This window comes from Marmota flaviventris, chromosome X (genome assembly GCF_047511675.1).
Source record: "Marmota flaviventris isolate mMarFla1 chromosome X, mMarFla1.hap1, whole genome shotgun sequence".
In the NCBI taxonomy this organism is placed as follows: Eukaryota; Metazoa; Chordata; class Mammalia; order Rodentia; family Sciuridae; genus Marmota; species Marmota flaviventris.
The window spans coordinates 132,534,285-132,557,081 of record NC_092518.1 but is presented as its reverse complement, the minus strand read 5'-3'; the positions used below and the strand labels follow the sequence as shown (position 1 = coordinate 132,557,081).

The following is a 22,797-nucleotide window of genomic DNA, read 5'->3' as shown; positions in this document are numbered from 1 at the left end:
TAACCCCCTTCTCCAGTGGCACTTCCTTTCCTGACCTCTCTCCTCATCATAGGCCTTTGGCAAATGCTTGCCCCCTGTGTCATTAGATTTATTTGAGACCAGATGCAAAGGATCTCTAACCAAACTGTGAACTAGCTTCTGTTACAGGACTTCCAACCCCTCACCAAAATTGGGCCATCTGGACTCAGCATCGCCTGGCACCCCCTGACCATTACCATTGACTCAATGACAACCCACACTCCTAACAATGGTCCAGATACTGCCCCTTCCCAGCAGGAAAAATCTACACAAGATTGATCTACACCTCTGTCCCTTAAGGGGCCCAATAACCAACAAAAATTGGGGGGAATGTAAGATCCTTGCTTAGCATCTGGATGACCATCTTAATTGACAGCCACCATTTTAAGAAAAATTTCTCTTTCCTGCCGAACAGTGTTTCTGAGAAAGGCTTGCCACTCCCTCATACCAACCCACCCTTAATCACACACATTAGACCCACCAGGCTCTAATCCCTGAGCCTGCCCCATAAAAGTCCCAAACCTCAAGCCTGTTTTGCCTCTCTCCATCTATGGAAAGATATGCCTTTATTTTTCAGCTCTGAGAAACTCTCAGGTGTATCTATATCTGGTCACTGTCTTCCATTTCTCCCCCACTTGTCTCCTAGTTCCTCACTTTCCTTTCAATGATTGATTAAATAATTTGGCAGCACAGCATTAATGGGTATCCCTGGCTCCTTTTAGCCAGATTTGCTGCGGTAATCTATAGCAGAAAGAAGAGGGAAATGATTTGGTGAACTTGTAATTTGGCCAGGAAAGTTGTATGTTTAAAAATACAATTATACAAGCAGCCATAGAAAGTATGGTGTCTAAAGAAATTAGTCATAAAAAAGAAATCATTTAGTTTGCCCTACAACAATATGAAATATACCTTGAGGGCATCTCAGGAGTTGGCCACAGTACACCATGGAAGGCTTAAGGGTATAAAATTATAAATCTGTTTGCAAAACTTTGCTTTGATAAAAAAAAAAAAAATCCCAGAGTGCCCTGCTCTCACAAGACTGCCTAGGAAATTGTTTCCCCAAAATTCTTTTCATTGTGCTCAGATATCCTGGCATGCAGAATCTCCAGCTCCTTCCACTGGCAGCATATATTCACATTGTCTGTGTGCTGCTAGTTTTACAGGCATGAAAAATTAAAGAATGATGAGATCACAGAAACTTTCTCTGTAATTTCAAAGGAAGGCCTGGGATGCCAGAAAGAACATGGCAAGATTTGAATCCCTATGGGCAGCTTCTGAAAGGGCAATGCACTAAGTTGTGAGAGAGTGAAGCTAAAGCTGCCATGGAGACCCCAGGAAGCTACAGATGGCAGGAATGTGGAACATTTGCTGAGGAAAAGTGTAGGCAACAAGCAAAACCAGCCCAAGAGACTGGCCATGTGGGCTGAAGCCAATAAGGCCAGAGTGGCAGGGCTGTCCAAACCCTTTGGAACTCACATCACACCACCACAAGCCCCAGATTCCAGACATGGTGCTACAGGATTTAATGTTTGTCCTTTGGATTTTGGTCTTGCTTTGGTCCAAGCTTCCTTTCTATCCCCCTATTCCTTCCTTTTGGAATGGGAGTGTGTGTATCCTGTGTTTTTATATCTTGGAAATATGTAACTTGATTTTTTTTATTTTTACTTTTACAAAAACTTTTCAGCTAAGAATTTGCCCTGCGTCTCTGAGGCAACTTTGTACTTCAGCTTTTGAGCAATGCTGAAACTATTAAGACTATGGGGATTCTTATTTTATTGGTTATTTTTAGATATATATGACAGTAGAATCCCTTATGATATAGTTATCCAAGCATGAAATATATCTTATTCTAAGTAGGACTCCATTCATGAGGGTGTACATGATGATGGGATTCACTTAGGTATTTTCATTTATGTACATAGGAAAATTATGTTATATTTGTTCTTTTTTTAAAAATACATTTTAGGGGCTGGGGTTGTGGCTTAGTGGTAGAACACTTGCCTAGCATGTGTGAGGCACTGGGTTTGAATCTCAGCACCACACATAAATAAGTAAATAAAAGAAAGCTCCATCAACAACTAATAAAATATTTTTAATGTATTTTATATACAAAGATATGAAAAACTGTGCTCTATATGTGTTATAAGAATTGTAATGCATTCTGCTATCATGTATTTAAAAAAAATCTCTAGTCTTAAAAAATACATTTTAGTTGTAGATGGACACAATACATTTATTTTATTTATTTATTTTTATGTGTGCTGAGAATCAAACCCAGAGCTTCACACATACTAGGCAAGTGCTGTATCTCTGAGCCACAACTCCAGCCCATGTTATATTTATTCTGTCTTTCTTATTCATATCTTCTCTCCCTTCCCTTCATTTCCTTTTGTCTAATCTACTGAACTTCTCTTCTTCCCTACCCCCCCCTTTTATTGTGGATTAGCTTTTTTGACCCATTTATCCCACTCCTTAGCATATACTCAAAGGGCCAAGGTCTTGCTGACCACATGTGGCTTCCTTTTGAAGCATCAGGGATATTTCTCTTTCCAATGGCCCCCCCTTGCAGAATGTGTCCTGGTTGGTTTCCTGTTCTCTAGGGTCATCTCAATCCCCCTGTTCGGGAGGTCAGATGACTCACTGGAGTTTCACAGCCCTGAGAAGGGTGCTGTCCTCCTCTGGATTCTGGCTGATCTTAGAGGTACAGGGGCAAAATATTGCCTGCTTTTTCCTTGGCTCTTTTACTTCCTTAACTTTGGTCTCCAAGTTTTGGTTTTAAATATATCCAGCAGGTCAGTATCACCAGTCTTGAAGTTAGGATACTGGATTTTAACTTCAATAGCTATAATTTTATAATTACCCCTTCCATTTAATTGGGGTCAGCATTAGTACTGTTCCTGTAATCTCATTTGTCCTGTAGGTGATGGCTAATTGTCTCAAATAAACACAGGTTGTCCTATTAGAAGTAGTACTTCTATAAAACACTACTAGGCAACAGTTATAAAGTTTATAAGAAAATTACAAAATGGAGTTGAGAGCAAAAGCATTCAGTTTGTATCATGGTTATGAATTTAAAAAAAAACATGATTTCTATAATCCCAAACCTTTAGTTATGTACTATATCCCCTGTTTATTTTGAGATGATAGTAATCTTTTCAACAACAAAATCTATCTTTTGAACACAATTTTAAATTTGCTTAATACTGGCCTATTTTAGAGCCCTTCTAACATGGAGTAGGGTGATCAGTAGAGCCTTATGTCTGGTAAGGTAGGGCTCTTGACAAACCTTAGGTAAAATGCTTTATTTCTGAAGTTGATCTTTGCCTGTTTCCTGAATATTATTATAATACATTCAGGAAATAATATGTGAATAAGTTCTCACATATTATTTCCTGAATGTATCTGAATATCAGTTAGCATAATACACCATTACATCTAAACCATGTTTCAAACAGAAAGGCTATGAGAGCTCCTCACTTAAACTCTCCTTATAACTCTCCAAAAATACATTTAAATTCCCATACCATTGTAAAGAGTAACACAAAATCAATATCTCTCTCTCTCTCTCTCTCTCTCTCTCTCTCTCTCTCTCTCTCTCTCTCACACACACACACACACACATCTTATTGATAAAAAAGTTACCTTTATCCAATTTCAGAACATTAGATGACATAAGTAAATTCCCAATTAAATTTGGTATTTTTATATGAGTCTGAAAAAAATTTACCACTACAGACAACTTCAGTTTGGAGAACCCCAGCTTGGCAAAGTGCTCTCCTAAACTTTCAGATCTATACATGTCTCTAGTCAGATATATTTATAGTGTCTGGCAAAGCTGACTCAATTCCTTAAACAAAATCTTGGTTAACATTGATCACCTTTCTCAGGGTCCCTTTGGCACAAATGATATTACTGCCTTTTAGTAGACTTCCAGCTGAGCAGGCTTTGTTTCCTTTTCCTGGGAGGAACTTACAACTGACATTGTTGCTCTTTGTCTTAGAATATTATCTGTACTTTTAATTTATACAACACATTTTATCCTAGGAGAGGGATTGAACAATCTGTTATATTTGGATGTGAGGTGTCCCCCCAAAATTCATGTGTTAGACAATGCAAGAAAGTTTTACACATGAAATTGTTGGATTATGAGAGCCTTAACCCACTCAGTGTATTTATCACCTGATGGGATTAACTGAGTGGTAACTGAAGGTGGGTACGGTGGGGCTGGAGGAGGTGGGTCACTGGGGGTGTGCTAGTCAGTCTCTCTCTCTGCTTCCTGATCATGTGAGCTGCCTCCCTCTACCACACTCTTCTGCCATGATGTCCTGCCTCACCTTGAGCCCTGAGGAATGGAGCCTACTGTCTGTGGACTGAGACCTCTGAAACTGTGAGCCCCCAAATAAACTTTTCCTCCCCTACAATTTTTTGTCAGGTCTTTTAGTCACAGCAGTGAAAAAGCTGACTAAAACAATGTGACATATACAAAAAAAAAAAAAAAAAAAAACTCTTTCTTAATCCTTCTGAAAGGTGAGTGACTCATCCGAGACAGAGATTCAACCAAGAGATTTGTTGGGGGGCTGTCTAAGGGGGAAGAAAAAGAGAGGCAGAGAACAGAGAGAGGAGAGGACGAGGGCAGAGAGCATAGAAAAAGAGCAGAGAGAGGAGAGAAAGAAGAGGAAGTGGGCAGAGAGGAAGAGAGGAGGAGGGCAGAGAGCATGATGTTCTCACAAGATGGAAACTTAACTTCAGCCTGAATATATAAAATCTCTGCCCATTTTTTCAATCACTTGCAGTATTTGAAGAGATCCCGCAAAATGGCCAGGTCTAAGGACCTATAGGGGGCCAACAGTTTTGGTTACCTAAGGGATAATTGGGCCAATCCTGAGTAGAGAATTTTATCAATTTCTTGGGATTGAACTCCGGGGTTAGGCTGACGGTGTCCAAATTGTCGAGGAGGCATTTGAGAGGGGAGTGGGCTGGCAGGGAGGAGGCTCCCGCTCCCTCATGGGGCTCTTGGCTTGGCACCCTTTACAGAGGAGTGGGAGGGGTAAGGGATTCCATGATGTTCTCACAAGATGGAAACTTAACTTCAGTGGGGAGTCTCCCACACACCCAACACCTTCCTTCCCAGGTTTCATTCAAGGGGTTGGAGCACAGGATATTACTGAGTCTGATCTGTCTCCCTTATCTTTATCACAGTGCCATCTACTTTAAGTGAGTTCCCCACTGTCAATTGATCCCAGAGGCTCCCTTTGGGCCTTTTTCTTACAATAGACATATTGATATGCACCGGAGGAGGCCCTTTCCATCTTTTTCTTTAGGCTTCCTTGAAGATCCCTTTGCTGAGGCGGCCAACAAAACACAGGTTTGTTTTAGTTTCTATTCCTCCCAGAATTATATAATCATAAAGGCACTACCAACTGGTTGTTTGGGGTTTATATCAGTTTGTCCCCTTTGTCAAGAGCCATCCATGAGCTATGTGTGTGAACTATGTGAATTTGAGCATATGAGGGGACAGGTCTAGTGTTGTGCACTGATTGGCCTGTGCAATGCAAGTGTGCCTTTCCTCTTGTTCTGCCTGTGATCCCACACAGCACCTGAGATGGGTGTGACTTGCCAATATGTCAATCAATCTGCTGACCACAGGACATCACCAAGCAAGACTCCACCCTTCAAAACCCTACCCCTTGCCTTATTTGGGTGGAATATTCTATCAAATATCTTCTCCCCAATAAATAGGGGGGATATTGGGTGTGCTCCCTCTCTTGCTCCTTCCAGTGCTATCCAGCATGGAGCTGAACCTTGGGGGTCACTGAGCAGTCTCGCCCTCAACTTTAGAAACTCATTTTCATGTGTTGTGTGGTTTCTTCACCATTTTCTTAGTTATTGCTGCATCCAGCTCCTTTAAACCCAGCTCATCTTGTCAGCCTGGCCAGTTGTGTCATTTGTCTAGATTTTTTTTTTCTTTATGTCCAGGCAGTCTGTCACATTGACCACACAGACTATTAGAGACTTCTCTATACAGAAATCAGCATGGCTAAAACACAGATGCCTGCATATAGGGGGACTCCAGGAGGCCCTTGTATTTTAGCTCTGTGGGCAGCAGACAAGACTCTACCCAGAATTGTCCCCTGGCCAAATGGGGCATCCTGCCAGATCTTAGAAGGGGAGACCATTTTTGTCCCCAGGTTATAATCTAACAGTGGTGGAACCCATTGATATGTCCTTTATGATTGGCAGTTTTTATTCCCTGAATAAGATAGGATAGTTAATTGTCAGGATCTCAGGTTTATGGACTCAAATTAAGGTATTTTTTCAAATATAAAGGCCATCCCATGGGGTTAAACATTCCAGTTCACTCCTTTGTCCCAGAACAGAGTAAAAATGAAAGTTGGGGGAGACCTAAGTGGAGGCTGCAGAAAAATTCAGACTCAAGGACTAACAGGGCATAATCAATTAGAAACTCATGGGCCAAGCCCATAGCCTTGGGCCCCTCCCAATGCCTGTGCAACACAGATTCCAACCATTAGCCCTAACACTTCTCTTAATATCTGTTCAACATGGACTCTGATTGATGCCTTTATCCAGAAGTCATAAGTCCCCAGAGTAGTACTCCCAAGTAGAAAAAACCCTCTGCTATGTTGTCCTTGCATTACAGGATTTCCATCTGATCTCATTCAAATAAATCTTAGTTCTTTATAATAAGAAGAAACATTTTACTCTTTTTACAGTGACTTAATCAAAACACAGCTAAAACTTTTTGTACACATAGAGAAGAACACCTGTTATAATTTTAACTCTTAATAACCTTGCTTTTAGTTTAAGACCCCAAAATGAGCAATCTTAAACCTTTTGTTTTTATTTACCAATTTATGAAAACACATTTAGTAGACCCCAATGTATGTTACCTTATGGAATTCAAGCCAAGAGTACTTGAATTTATACGTAGTTGAAGTTTTAGTATTTGTGTTTTTTTAATTATTATTTTTAGTTGTTGATAGACCTTTATTTTATTTATTTATACGCGTTGCTGACAATTGAACCCAGTGCTTCACACATGCCAGGCAAGTGCGCTACTGCTGAGCCACAGACCTGTCCCCAAGTTTTAGTATTTTGACTTTGCCAATTAATTAGACACCTTCTGTAACAAACACATTTATAAGTGTTTATCCCATTTATGTTAAGTCTAATTTACCCATTTTTGTTTATTTTGGGGGGTACCAGGGATTGAACCTAGGGGGTGTTGAACCACTAAGCCATATCTCTGGCCCTTTTAAAATTTTGAGACAGATCCTCACTAAGTTGCTGAGGCTGGCCTTGAACTTGTGATCCTCCTGCCTCAGCCTCTCGAGCTGCTGGGATTACAGGCATTGCCACTGTGCCTGGCTTAATTTACCCATTTTGAACTTTAGTTACTCATGAAAGCCAACTAAGACAAGTCTAATTAACACTTTAAATCAGTTATTCTCGCCAGAGAAAAATCTTTAGAAGCAATAGATATTGCAGTTTAAACATTTTTGTGCTGCTTAGAATAAACTAACTTTATTTTATTTTATTTCATTTATTCTAATTTGTTATATATGACAGCAGAATGCAATTCAATTCATATTACACAAATAGAGCACATTTGTTCACGTCTCTGGTTGTACATAGAATCACACCATTAGTAGGGGATTAGCTTCATAGAAACCAACACTCTGATTGGTTAGCCAACCAGAAAAAACGTGTGGGTTAGTAATTTCAAAGGCATATTTACTCTTACCAATTTAGATTGACCCTTTTTGTTAAAGTTTTATTTAAGTCATGTAAACTGAAAGGCATTTGGATCCATTAATTAAATTTATGAGTACTCATTTATCTATCTGTAAGCCAATTTTGGTACCACGTACATGATATAGACCCAGCACATACATAGACATCCATACAATACACAGATTAAAATAGAGGCTGTCACAGATTTTTACAGTGTAACCCAGACGTGAAAAGGGCCTGTGTGGTTTGGAACATTAGGAATAATCTGTCAGCCACGGTGGATGTTGAAATCAAAGGGCCAGACGGCCACGCGTCCTCCATGGGAGCAGATTGACTCCCACCATCACCAGTTTATTTTCCCTACTTAGACTCTTCAAAGGAAAACAAAGAAGACTTGTATATATGGGATCTTTCCACTATCCTTCCCTGACCCTGGGCCTAGAATTTTTATTCCCCATTTTTTGTAGGTTCCTGTAACTGAGATTCCCCCTATGTACTCATACCCTCTTATTATAGGTTTCTTGTACACCCCAGGGCCCCTCTGTGCTCAATCCCCCTTACTGGGGATTTTTTGCACATACCCCATCCCACTCCCCTGGGTGTGGTCTCAAGATTCTGAAAAGGGGCTTTCAGTCATACTCACACAATCTCTGGGAAGTCCTGACCACTGAGGAAGTCTTTGTCTGCCTTCTGATCATCATGTGAGCTACTTCCCTCTGTACACTTCTCTCTCTCTCTCTCTCTCTCTCTCTCTCTCTCTCTCTATATATATATATATATATATATATATATATACACACACCCACACACGCACACCCACACACATATTTATTTTAACTGTAAATGGACACAGTACCTTTGTCTTATTTATTTGTTTTTATGTGGTGCTGAGGATCAAACCCAGTGCCTCACACATACTAGACAAGTGCTCCACTATTGAGCTACAACCCCAGCCCTCTGCCACACTCTTTCACCATGATATTCTGCATCACCTCAAGCCCTGAAGAATGAAGCCTGCTGTCTATGGACTGAGACCTCTGAAACCATGAATACCCAAATAAAATTTTCCTCCTCTAATATTGTTCTTGTTGGGTCTTTTAGTAGCAGCAGCAAAAAAAGCTGAGTATTCCAGAGGTGAGTGTGATCTCTTCAAGTGGTGTTGTAAAGGATATTGATTTCATGAACTCCATGATCTCCTCAGACATAAAAAATAGCTGCAGTTAGAGGCTGGGGATGCAGCTCAGTAGTAGATCACATGCTTAATATATGCACAGCCTGGCTTCCATGCCCAGCACTATAAAAAATAAGAAGGTGGGAAAACAGACCATGCTCACAGACATCTTGTTCAGTGACCTTTAATTTAAATTTTTTTCTGCTTTCCACATTTTTATCAACAAATTCTAGAAAAGCCTGTTATTTTTCTTTTTATTCATGTGTTATAATTAAACTTAATAGTGGGATTCGTTGAAGCCCTTTCTTTTAAATCTCAAATATACGAGTACAAATCCATTCTTTCACCAAAATTCCACAACTTTTAATTCTCAAATGTAATCTCAGGCTTCAGAGCCTCTTACACAAAGTGTGGGCAGGGACCCACAACATGCAGTCCCTAAGTTTTAGAAAACTCTCTGCTCAGCCCCAGACCTCCTGATTCAGAGACTGTATTTTCATCACAATGTCTGGGGATTCATGTTCAACTTGCAGTTGGTTACTTGTGATCCATCCACAGAATTTTCCAGAACAGGCTTTGGGGCCACTGAGCAAATATCCGAGTCTTAAATCCATTTTGGGAAAGGTAAGGAAGCAGTTTGGGCACTGGCAGGAAATACTTGAACAATACTTGGTTGTGCAATCTTTTGATAGTTTTGTCTCCGTGCACCCTGAAAATTTTCATGCCCTTGTGAAATGCAGGAAGCTGCTGTATTTTTCCCTCTCTTCCCAAGAACAAATCCTAATAAAAAATAAACAGGGAATATTACTTTTAATTAGTAAGCACTCACTGGGCCAGTACTTTGTGCTCAGCCTGTACTTTGCACTCAGCCATGTATTTTGCGCTCGGTGGCGTTGTATTTTGCGCTCGGCCTTGTATTTTGCACACAGCTTTGTATTTTGCACTCGGCCTTATACTTTGCAAATAGCCATATACATTGCACCCGGCCCTGTACTTTGCACCCGGCCCTGTGCTGGCAATTTGAATATAGAAATTAGAGTGACTGGTGGCTATGACGCTACATCTTCCATCCAATGAGGGAGTGACATGTGCAATAGTAGACGCAATGGTTGCTGGGTCTGATGCGTCTCGTGGCAGGCCACGCATTTTCTTTTGAGCCAATACTACAACTGGACCTGGACCTATTGCACAATGTAAGTGGTCCTCTGTTCATTTTGAAGTTCCTATCCACCCCAGGTATTGAATGTAAAGGAATGGGGGAGTAAAAGTGAGGATCCTGCTTTGGGGGGATGGGGAGTGGTGAGGGTGACATTGTTAGGGCTCAGCTGCCAGAGGGCCGTGTGCAGCTGGGGGGGGGGAGGGGGGCTGTCATCCTATATATGTTCTTGCCGCCACACCCTCGTGCTCCATTCTGTTTGGACGCGGAAGCGGTGGCAGGCGCGTGGTGGTTACATCTAGAGGAACTCTTGGCCTGCAGGTATGGTGCTGGGACCAGGGCACAGACAGCAACCCAAATCACAGTGGACTGTCCCCAGTAACCCTTAGTGTTTTCCACAGCATCCCAGGTGTCAGTGGTCAGAAGGTTTTTCTGGAAGTGGAATCCCACTATACCAGACCCGGAACCCGAAGGGCCTTCTAAAATTTCTAGCAGTGCAACAAGCGTGGAAAATACAGGGGGACCTATTGCACTTAGCCCCAACCCCTCCTAGCCTCTGCCCAGTACCAGTGACTAGATGTGTTCCTAATCTGGAATGGGGGATATGTGAGGTAGTGGGGGATGTATTTGAAACAGTATGGGCCATATGGGTGTTTTTTTTGTTTTTTGAGATGGGATCTCGCTCTGTTGCCACCTGGGCTCCAGCACTCCTCCTGCCTCAGCCTCTGCAGTAGGTGGGATTACCAGTGTTCTCCACTGTGACTGGCTTTATACTGGGTTTCAGATAATGGGCAGGAGAGGAGCTCAGAAAAGTGGAGGTGGAGATAGAACTTGAGCATATGTAGAGATGAGGCTTCAAAATCGGTCGAACTTCGGAAGGGGTGGGACTTCGAAGGGGATGGGGGTTCAAAGTGGTAGCGCTTTAGAAGGGTGGGGTGGGGCTTCGTAAGGGGCGGGACTTCAAATGGGTGGGGCTTTAGAAGGGCGGGACATTGGAGGGGGCGGGGCTTCAGTACCAGTGAGGTTTCAGAATGGGCGGGATTTACAAAGGGATGGGGATTTGGGCGGGGCTCATGAATGGGTGGGGTTTCTGGAGGGGCGGGTTTTTTAAGGGGCGGGGCTTGATGGGTGGCTTTTGCAGTGAGGATAGGGAAGCAGACCTGCACAAGGATCCCTTCAGCCATGTGATAAGGATCCTTTTGGCCCTAAGGGAAGCCTCGAGTTGAGCAGCTTCTCATATATCACTGCACAAGGGTCCTTGTGGACATTTGTACAGCTCACACTGTGCAGGGGCGTGCGGGACAGAAACACAGTAAAAATACCTATACCTTGCCTTGACAGATCCAGTGGAGCAGGATGTACTACCCATGGGCTAGGAACTGTCTGGACAGAGAAGGCTGATTGTCTAGTGCCAACCAAATCACAACACCTGCACTCCAGTGGGGCCCTGGGCAGCAGGGTGAGCAGCTGTGAGGTGGGGTATGTTGGGAAGGGCCTCTGTAACCTCTGTAACCCTGGCAAACAGTAGAAGGGGAGGGTCTGCCTGCCAGGGTACACAGACTCTGAAGCATAGGGCCTCACCTAAGGTGAGAGTTGTCTTTCCTGTAGTGTGGCAGTGGAGACACTTTCTGTGTTTCTTTTCTGCCTCTGATTCCAGCTTCCACACAAATTGAAACTATAAGCTCTTGTTTTTTTCAGTGCTGACTCCTCACTCACTGCTCACCTCATACCCCACCTGCCTGTCCCTCTTTCACTCTCTGTTGCTAAGAGGCTTCATTGGCTAGAGGCAAATGACATCACCTGTTGCTCCTCAAGGGCCTTAACCTTACCACATGACACTCTGCTATGATAGAAACCCATGGTCCACGCTGTTCTGGGTATCTATGGTAACACTGCAGCTTGTTACACATTCTCCACACCCACCACTCTCATTACACTGCACAGAGCTCCGGCCATCTTTCTCATATGTCAGGCATTTCCTGAGAAACAGGGAGCTCTGCATCTCCTGCTTCCACTCTTCCCCTTACTGAGGAAGGTGCTCTTGGTGACTGGGACCAGCACAATTCCAAGTAGGCAGCAGGGCATTTCCTATCCTCTGCTGCCAGGAGGGCTGCTGCAGTGCCTCCAGGCACCAGGCCCTAACTCCTGACATTGGCCTTTTCACCACAGGCACCTGAGTCACACGCAGCAGAGTCTTCAGACTTCCAAAGAGGAACTCACAGCAGGAAGAGGTCAGCAGGAAAGGGTGAGGTAGGTAGCTTTGTGTGGGAGACCCTGTACAAAATGATTGCAGGAGTCCTGGGAAGCACAGAGTAAATATCTGAGGAGAAATGGGGACAGAGAAGGGACTCTTGGTGGGGGTGGGAGGCAAGCATTAACAATGTTCTTACCTCATTTGCATTACAGGCTGTGGAAACTTGAGACACTTCTGCCATCCAACTTAGTATTGGCTCAGATTCTTTGAGCACTGATAAAATTCTGAGATTACTGCCCTTGTGTTAGATCAGTGTATAGAGAGAGGGAACAATGGCTGTGACACTGTTAGAAGATTGGTGCAAGGGTATGGACCTGGATCCCAGGAAAGCCCTGCTAATTGTGGGCATCCCTATGGAGTGTACTGAGGCTGAAATTAAGGAGACCTTGAAGGCAGGCTTACATCCCCTGTGTACATACAGGATGCTAGGCAGAATATTCAGGAGGGAAGATAACGCTAAGGCAGTCTTCATTGAATTGGCTGACACTGTCAACTATGCTGCTATACCCAGTCAGATACCAGGAAAAGGGGGTGCCTGGGAAGTAGTGGTAAAACCTCGGAACCCAGATGATGAATTTATCAATAGGCTGACTTACTTCCTGAAAGATGAAGGCCGGAGAATGGTAGATGTGGCCAAAACTCTGGGGTTCCCATTGAGGGCATAGAGCCAGAGGACTTGGACCAAGTCAAACCACCAGTTTTGCAGCCTCTGAGGGAAAGCGTGTGGTACCGAAAGCTGAAAGTGTTTTCAGGAGATGCTCTCCCAGGCTCAGGGGAAGAGAGTTTTGAAGCCTGGCTAGAGCAGGTCACTGAGATGATGCAGATGTGGCAGGTGTCAGAGATAGAGAAGAGGCGTCGCCTGCTAGAGAGCTTGCGTGGTCCCGCACTGTCAATCATGCGGGTGCTCCTGGCCAATAATGACTCCATGACTGTGGAGCAGTGCCTGGATGCCCTAAAGCAGATCTTTGGGAATAAAGAGGACTGTAGAACCTCACAGTTCAGGTTTCTTCAGACTTCCCAGAAGTCTGCAGAGAAGATCTCTGCTTTTTTGCTGCGCTTAGAGCCCCTGCTGCAAAAAGCTGTGCAGCAAAGCCCATTTTCAGTGCAAAGCACAGACATGATTCGCCTCAAACATATTCTAGCTCGGGCCTCCATGACCGCTGCCCTCCGGGGCAAACTTGAGCTCTTAGATCAGCGAGGGTGCCCACCCACTTTTCTGGAATTAATGAAGCTCATTCGAGATGAAGAGGAGTGGGAGACCACCATGGCAGTGATGAAAGAGAAACAGAGGCAAGTAGGAAGGGGCCACAGGGCCTCTGGCAGACAGGTAGTAGCAGAAGTAGGATATTCTGCAGTTCAGGTCACCATGCAGGCAGGGTGTTTCAGTGAAAACAGCACCCAGACTGCACAGGAAGGTGTGTCCCCATCACTGAAGCGCAGGCGACTGTCATGTGAACTCTGTACTATGGGAAAAGGCCATGGCCAGGCAGCATGTCCCAAAGCTGAGGACCAATCTCCACCCATGCTGAGGCCTAAAGTTGCCGAAGAAGGGTTGGGAAACGAGGAAGGGGCTAGGGGCATGAGCCACCCCAAGCCCTAGGAAGCACAGGCTCAGGAGATCCAGGCACTCCTTTCCCTGGCAAGCAGCAGACAGATCTTAAAAAGGGGAAGGAACAGCCCAGACAAAGATCAGGAGACCCAAGTGAGGTAGGACATAGCCAGCAGGCCCAGGTCAAGCCTCCTCTCCCTCTCCCAGTGGGAAGGGACTCTATCGAACAGGACAAAAGCACATGCATCTCAGGGAAAGCTCAGTGCAGAGCCCGCAGGAAGTGTCACAGACCAAAGCAGGGAGCTGCCACACCCTGCACATGGGAATCTCAAGCCTCACACAGAGACCCCAGTGATACAGAGTATGAAGACGGTGAGACGGTGGGCTCTGACATGCGTGTCTGCAATGTCATCTGGCCACCTCCAAGTTCCCACACTACAGACTCAGAGCTAACGATGCCAACCAGACACCAGGATACATGGAGCATGGGGGAGCCTGCCCTGGGGCCATCCTTGTCAGAAGGAGCCAATACCTCTGAGGAAGAGCTCGAAGAGAGAGAAGTAATGCTCCGCAGGGGAGGTCACAGGGTCCAACCTGTCTTCAGGATCATCTACACTGCTCTAGGGGAGCCCCAGGAAGGCAGTATCCTTGAGCCCTTCCGCCCATAAAGGCCGGGTCTCCAGACCCCAAAGCCCTGGGAGCCCAGCACCATCCCAGAGGCAGTTTCCTTTCCTGCAGCCTGACAGGGCTGTATGGGCAAGGACACCAAAGACTAAGAAGACCCCCAGGTGGGGGCACTGGCACCCACTAGGTCAGTGCACCCAGAGCTGGCTTAGGAGTGAGTGGATATAGAAGGCAGCTTTTGCTCCAAACAGGAGGAGGTAGAAAAGGAGTGGGAGGAGGATGAGGGAGGACTCGGAGGGGGGCAGTTTGTTCTGTTTTGTCTGTGCAGGACCACTGGAGAAGTGGAGAGAGCAAGCAGGGAGAACTGGGGCCTGGCTTGGCAACTCACAATTCAAGAGCTGCCAACCCAGGGTCAGCCCCAAACCCGGCCAGCCTAGGGCGGCCAGCCTTGAAGCACTACTGATCGGCCATCCATAGCCTGGATGAGGGCACCTGAATACACCTGCCACCTGCACTGGACTGGGAGACGTCGGGGAAGAGAGTCCATCTCAAGGGTGCCAGCTGCCTGGCTCTCCCAGCAGGCAAAACCCCAACCCGATTCACCGTCCCCGGGACAGGGTGCTCCTGTCCCTGTCCCTGGAAGCCCGCCTTATCTGTAAGCCCCATAGTGACCCACCTCAGGCAAACGCCCACCCCCACGCTAGCCATCGTTCCTGTGCAAAGTTCCTGTGCAAAGCCGTGAGGTGTGTGTCAGCCCCGGGCAGAGGACCGCGCCCTCGCGGCCGGCCACCTCCAGGCCCGGGCACGTGCCGTGAGCTTCCGGGCGAGCCAAGGCTCTGCTCGCTCCTGTCCAGTGTCGTGAGCTCAACCTCTGCTTTCTCGGTGTAGATCTAGGCCAGCTGCCTGCCGCTTGTTCTCGTGGAGATGTGTGTGTGTTCTTCTCTGAGCAGCTCCTCCCAGGAGGCCCTGAGCCCAGTCCCCAGGAGTCGGAGACGGGAGCCGGCGGGAAGGATGGACGGCGAGGGCGTGGTGGACGCTCACCCCCTCGGTGATCAAGACCGCGGCCTCCCCTCGGGCAGGAAGCACTGGACCTTAGCTGGAGGGGGAGGGCCAGGGACTGTGCTTTGACGTTCCACCCCCGTTGTTCCTTGTGACTCAATTTCCTTGGCTTGGGGGGGGTGTTCCCTGTTATGCTTTCCAGTGTCCTGTGACCCTTCTGTGCCAGCCACAGGGCAAGGGCCACCCCACAGCAAGTCAGCCCCTCAGGGGGCTCCCGGAATGGAAGTGAGTGTTCATTGCCAGAGGCCATTGTCCTGGCAAGAGGCACATCTGGGTCCTCAGAAAGGGAGGCTGTGGTGGGAGGGCCCCAGCTTGGAGACAGAGGAGCCCCAGGAAGGGGGGCGGGCCGACCTGTGGTTGTGAAGAGTCCCTTAGGTGTTGTCATCCCTTCTCTTCAATGGTTCATTGTTTCTGTTTAATAAATTTTGTGAAATGTTCCAGCTTATTCTATCATGGTGAGGGAAATTGGGAGAGGAATGTTGGTTGGAGATGGGACAGGGTAGAGTAGGGGGGGACAATGGTGGCTGGGTTAAAATGCTGGGTGCATTCAGGCAAGGTCCATGATGAGCTGTTGTGATTTCAGCTGGCCAGTGGGCAACAGGATACTGTTAGTTGTGGGTGGGCACTGTCTTTCTGGCTCCCCAGAGCACTTGGGAATAAGTGGGTTAGGCATTGAAGGGAGGGCACAGGACCACAGGATTCCCAGCAGTGCACGGGGGTGGAGGGGTGGGAATCGGGGCATCCAGCTAGGTCAGACAGGCCACGTGTGTGCTCCCGGGCTAGCAGACAAGGTCAGGGAAGGGCCATAGAAGGGCCCTGGCATGAGGTCAGATGTCCCCAGCAGGAGCTGTGTACAAGACAGGAGGGCAGGGGTGACATTTTCTAACCCACCCCACCTGCTTTTCCCTGCCTCAGGCAGCCAACAGATGGCCACTGCTAGTGTAGCCACTGAGGGACCTTTAGGGATAGTGGTGTTGGGAGGTTGGTCATTGGGAAGAGGGTGGACAGAGCAGGGCTTCCACATTCTCATGCCATGGGGTGGGAAGACAGAGTCACATTACACACTGAGTACTAGCTGGGAGGGGGGCCATCCCTGGGTCCTGGGAGCAGTACTAAGCAATGAATATGAGAATTTGGATGGGCCTGGGGAGGGGTCCCTTCCTTTGCTGTGTCCTTTCAGTCTATTGAGCCCTTGGTACCGTTTATATACAAATGGAAGTGTCTGAGGCTTCCTCAGTCTGTGTCTGCAGGTGTCTTCCAGCCATTTTTCAGGGATAGAACCTTTGACCACCTCCACTGTACAGATGAAGGACACAGTCTTCTAGTAGTCAAGAGCCAGGGCCAGATACTGGAGTCTGCATCTGGTGACCCAGCCACGTCAGGGCTGCAGATAGTGGAGCTGCACCAATGGAAGAGCCCTCAGAGACCTGGGCACACACAGAACATGGGGGTGTCCTGGGGGTGCACATGGGATGAGTGATAGGTGGCATGTCAGTGGGTCATAATTGCAGAGTGTTTGGCACTCAGGACTTGGCCTGCATCTCAAGAGTCTCTTGGGGGTGAGTCCCATCAGGACAACCTGCGGGATTGGGATGGTGCCTCCAGTTGAACTCTGCTCTCCCTGCCTCCTTCAGGCAATGCAGTGTGTCTCAGCAGGGCCAAGGCAACTGGTCACTTTCTAGGAGTTCCTCCAAACTTGATGGGGACAGGAGAAAATGAGTAGAATAAGGGGTTGATCCCAGCCAGAACACTAGGCTTCCTTGTTCTGATCTGTCCTGAATTCAGAGTTGGCCCATGTATACTTTTGATCACTGAGCAGGTATAACTGTGTGTATGTGTGTGGGCATGTGTTAACATGTATTTCTCAGAGTATGAATGAATGCATAAGAAATCATGTGTGTCACTAAATGGGTGTATGTCACTGATGTGTGAATGAGGACATGAGTGTCATGGAGTATGTGTTAGAGTAAGAGTTCTGATATCAAGAATCCCTGTGTGTGAGTGTGTCATTGAATGTGAACATGTGTATCATTTTGTGTGAATGTGTTTCAGTGCATGCCATTGAACATGTGTGAGAACTTGTAAGTATACTGTGATGTGAGTGCATCACTGACTGTTAGTGAATGGGTATGAGCAGGTATATTGGATAGTTGGTGGGCTTCACTTCCTTAAAGGATCAAATGAGGGAGTTGAGAGGTAAAGCTGCTTCCCCACCAACACTAAGCAGTGAGACCTTTGAGGGATTCCAGCCCACTAGCCCTACACTGAGGCCTCTGTCCCTTTCATCCTTATCTGCCCTTGGCACATTCCCATAGGCAGAATGTGTTCAGATGCACATTGCTCACAAGGTGCTCTGGGTGGGCTGTGTATGATCTGCAGATACAGAGGTCCACCCAGGTGCTTACTTACATGTGTGGATCCACCACCTTGTAATTGTATGTTTATCATGTCACAGATGAATATGAAGGACAAAGACAATCTAGAGGCCAAGCTGGGAACTCTGGTGTATTCTCCCATCAGCCCTTTCCCCTGCAGTGGCCTTTCTATGCTTCTGATCTCCACCTGTTCTTGAATTTTGGATTGCCTGCTCTTGGAGCATGTGTAAATATTCATTCTCCACCAAAAGGAAGATGCTGTGGGGCAGTCACTTTCCCAGCATCCATAGCAGGGGTAACAGGATAAAGGTCACACCCTGGGCAGTCTGGCCTCCCATGGGTCCTGGGAATCAGCAGGTACAGGGCCATCTCATTCTCAGCCCACAGTGTTCTACCACAGAGAGGATAAATTAGAATGAGATGAGTGAACTTGTCTTTCTTCTCTTGTCCTTGGCCCATTCATGGGACACTCCACCCAGATCCCTGGCTCCTTTACTTCAGAAGGGTTATACAAGGGCCAAAGTCCAGGTACCTGGATCATTGCTTCTCTGGGCTCGGAGGTCCCCTGGGGCTAGGGAGCCCTGAGCCATGTGTCCCCAGGTTCTCCCTGGCAAGGCTGGATCTACACCTGGGTATAAACTCTTGTCATCTGAGCTTTTTCCACTTGAATCCTCCATCGTTTGGTATACAGCTTCTCCAAAGGGCACAATCTTTCTTCAGACCCTATTCTCTCCTCTTGGAGCCTTGAATGTGTCTGCCTCCTTGGCCTGCTCTTCCTGCACACAACAGCCCTGCAAGTGCTCTGGCTGCCAGCACCTCCAGCTCCCCTGCACCATGCCCCAGCTGCCTGCCTGACTCAAATTCATGGATCAAATTCTTACAGCAGAAAGCCACAGGTCCTTATATCCTTAGGTCCTCACTACAAGCCATGGTCTCCACAGCAAAGAGGGGAGAACAGGCTCCAGGCAGATCCCTTTCATGACCTGGTGATGGGGGTGGGTGGGTGGATTTCTCTAGCAGCAGCTAGACTGAGTGAGCCCTAGGACCATCCCATTTCTGGATCAATGGTACAGAGGGCTCAACAGGCTGCAGGAACTTGAGGCAGGAAGGAACCCCTCCTCAGTTCCATCCAAAGTCTCACAGCTATCACTGTAACTGAGTCTTCCAAAAAAGATCCACTGTTCTATCAAGTCAGCTGCTTCGGGATTGTGGGGAACATAATACCAGTGAATTCCATGAGCATGAAAACCTGTCTCACAATTTTCACTATGAAAGGGTTCCTTGACCAGAAGCAATGTTGTGTAGAATAACATGATGATGGCTAAAGCATTATTTAAGCCCACAAATGGTAGTTTTAGCAGAAACATGGCATATGGGGAGGTAAATCTCATGGTCAAGAGTTCACTTTCTGGGGTTGGGTTTGTGGCTCAGTGGTATAGCGTTCACCTAGCACATGTGAGGCACTGGGTTTGATCCTCAGCACCATGTAAAACTAAGTAAACAAAATAAAGGTATTGTGTCCATCTAGAACTAAAAATATTTAAAAAAAAAAAAGAGTTCAGTTTCTACTAAGGCCCACTAGTAGGCCAAAGCTTGTCTCTGAAAAGAAGGGTAGATAATGATGATAGCAAAGCAATGCTCTAAAACCCTTAAAGGCCGGTGCCATTTCACCTATGGGGCCTGCCAAAGGCTTCAAAGTGCAGCTCTATCTGCCACCGACATTTGAAGCACCACTAGGTATGCAGGATCCTATGGACTAAGGGTAAAAGCAGCCTAAACAGCAGCTTGGATCTGTTGCAGAGTCTCCTCTTTCTTGGTTGTAGAAGGAGCCAGAAGCAACAATTCAGTCTTTGCCTTAGAAGAGCTATCTCAACATGCCACATACTATTTTGGGCCTCTGCAACTTTAACTGAGGTAGAAGGCCCCTGAATCTGTCAGATTTATTTCCCACTCCATGACCTGCAAATGTCTTAACAGTAAGTTCAGAGTAGTTGCTACTTCACACTTGAGTCATCCAATTAGCATAATGTCATCAATGCAATGGCCAGTATGATACCTCATGGAAGGGAAAGGTGATTAGGATTCCTGGAACTAAATTATGACATGGGCCTGGAGAATTCATATACCTCTAGAATATGACAGTGAGGGTATATTCCTGGCTTTGACAGATGAAAGAAAACTGCTTTGGGTGGGGCTTATTGACAGATATAGAGAAAAAAGCATTTGCCAGATCAATAGATGCATACCAGGTACCAGGACATATGTTAATTTGCTCAAACACTGAAGCCACATCTGATACAGCAGCTGCAACTGGAGTCACCACCTAGTTAAGCTTACAATTATCCACTGTCATTCTCTTAAGATCCATCTGTCTTCGGCACATGCCAAGTTTGAGAGTTACACAGGGGTGAGGTGGGGATCCCCACCTGTGCATCTTTCAAGTCCTGATGGTGGCACAGATCTTTGCAATCCCTATAGAAATGCTGTATTACTTTTGATTTGCTATTTTTCTAGGTGTAGGTACCTCTAACATTTGGCCTTCCATTTGGCCTTTTCCACCACAATAGCTCCCACTCCACATAAGGGTATTATTGATTGGGAATTCTTCCAGCTGCTAAGCATTTCTACTCCACTTATACATTCTGGAATTGAGGAAATAACCACAAGGTAGGTTCAGGACTCCCTATGAGTCAGGTCTGAGTTAAAACTCCATTAATCACCTGATTTCTGTAAACCCCTACTCTGACTGGTGGGCCACAGTGACATTTTGTTTCTCTTAGAATCAGCAACAATTCATAGTCACTCTGTGAAATGTCTGATTTTTCCTTTTCCCCAAAGCACAGTTTCTCTGGTAAAAGGCTGTAGGTCACTTTGCAGAAGGCCAGGAGAAAGATTAACAATAAAAATTGTTAGCAAACTGAGGGCATTCCTCAACCAGATGTGGGATGTGGGATTTTGAGTCTATAAATTGTCTCAAATCTGAGAATCGGTTGATTGCTACAACTGTTTTTGTCATTTAAGTCAGATTTTGTTTCCTTGGTCTAGAACTTTGCTGCTTATATAGATCAAGTTAAGAATTTAATAGGTTTCCTATCTATTGCATGCCCATGAAAACCATGATCAGCCCATAAAATATGTAGGTCAGAGTAAGTTAGACCATTCTGTTTGCTACTTTGCTTCTGCTGTTGCATTCAGGATTGCCAGAGCTGAATAGCTGTGATTCCCAGGGCAAGGTCGGGCCTACAGAGAAGAATGATCACAGAACTCTTCAATGATTCCAGGGCTCCCCTGGCAAATTGATTTCTAAAAGTACTGGTGTCCCACCTGGCCACTCTCTTGAGGTGGTTTTGCATGCTGCTTATAGCTTCCCTGGCAAGTGTTCCATGTTTCTTGCATCTCTAACTTTCTGGGGTCTCCACTCAGCTTTGGCTCCACTCTCACCATGCCACACATCATTCTGTAAGGGTGTAGTTTAGTGTGTGGCCCACAGTGAGTGCTCAGAAAATATTTAAATTATTACATGGATAAATAAGAAACTTCAACTCAGATGTCCCCTCCCCAAGGACACTATCCTTAACTACAAAATCCAGGTTACCCAGCTTTTCCTTATGCTCCTTTAGCAGTTACTACTGAAATAGGATTTTTTGCCTTGTCTTTCTCCCCATGAAATCACCATTCTGTAAGTTAATAGTTTGTGCCTCTTTTGATCCCTCATATCCCTGTGCCCCATGCAAGACCTGACATGATGCAGAAAGAATTAAATGCCTTGGGGATGGAGATGACTGTAGAACACCATACAAAAAGAGAGGCTGGAAGATAGCCTTCTTGTGTATAGCAAACTCCTACTTAAGTTTTATATCATCTCCTTAGGAAAAGCTGGCCATTTGGCCCAGAAGAGTTTACTACATTATAGCATTTTACCCACCCTGTATGCTTTCCTCAGAGCACTTATCACCATGGTATGTTATAACCATCACAAGGGTTTAAATTGGATCTGCAATATTGGGAGGGAATATCCATCTAGCACACTGGTAGAAAACAGATGGTCAATAAATGCTTGTTTAGAGATTAAGTGACCAAGTGATACATCAAGGTGTTAGTCCAAAAGAAAGCACTAATGGACAGACAAGGAGTTGACTTGGCAGCAGCATGTCATACCAAACCAACACAAACTGGATGGCTTGTAAAGCAGAAGTTGGTCTGAGAAGATTCATTGAAAGAGAGCATTTATGCAGAGCACAGTGTACAGTGGGCTTTGGAGGTGATGAACCAGGTGGAGCAGGTAGAGAGAGAGGCAGTTGTCAAGGAGAATGCAACATACAAATAGCCTGCAAGGGCAGAGGGCAGGGTGGACAGTGATCAGGGCAGGGACCTAAGGCAGCCGCTCAAGAAGAACCCCATGAAACACGCATTCAAAGCTAAGCACAGTGCCAGAAAACAAGTCTCCAAAAATTAAAAGGGAATGAAGTCATGCAAAATATGTACCCCAACCAGCATGTAATAAAGTTAAAAATCAGTAACAGAAAGTAAGTTTGAGAATTACTTTCTTTAATTTCTGTAACAAGTGTGTTGTTTACACACTCCTAAATAAACAAAGAAGTCACAAGGGAAATTAGAAAATCTTTTCAGATCAATGAAAACATAACATGTAGCTAATGCAGTGATGAGGAAAAAGTTCATAGTTATGAATGCATATATTAAAAATGATCTGAAGTCAAAAACCTAATTTTACCCCTTAAGGAACTAGAAAAAGAACAAACTATCACCTTCAAGACACTGAGGAGAGCAGAAGGAAAAAAAAGAAAAAAAGACAAGCAAACTAAATCCAAAGTAAGCAGA

General features: G+C 45.7%; 1 protein-coding gene across 1 annotated transcript; it reads left to right on the top strand.

Moving 5' to 3' along the window:
• Positions 1-12,623: 12,623 nt before the first annotated feature.
• On the top strand, positions 12,624-13,951 carry Pnma5 (PNMA family member 5). Its single transcript, XM_027954484.2, is given in 2 exon segments — positions 12,624-12,996; positions 12,999-13,951. Coding segments are annotated over 2 exon segments (1,326 nt in total).
• Positions 13,952-22,797: the final 8,846 nt, after the last annotated feature.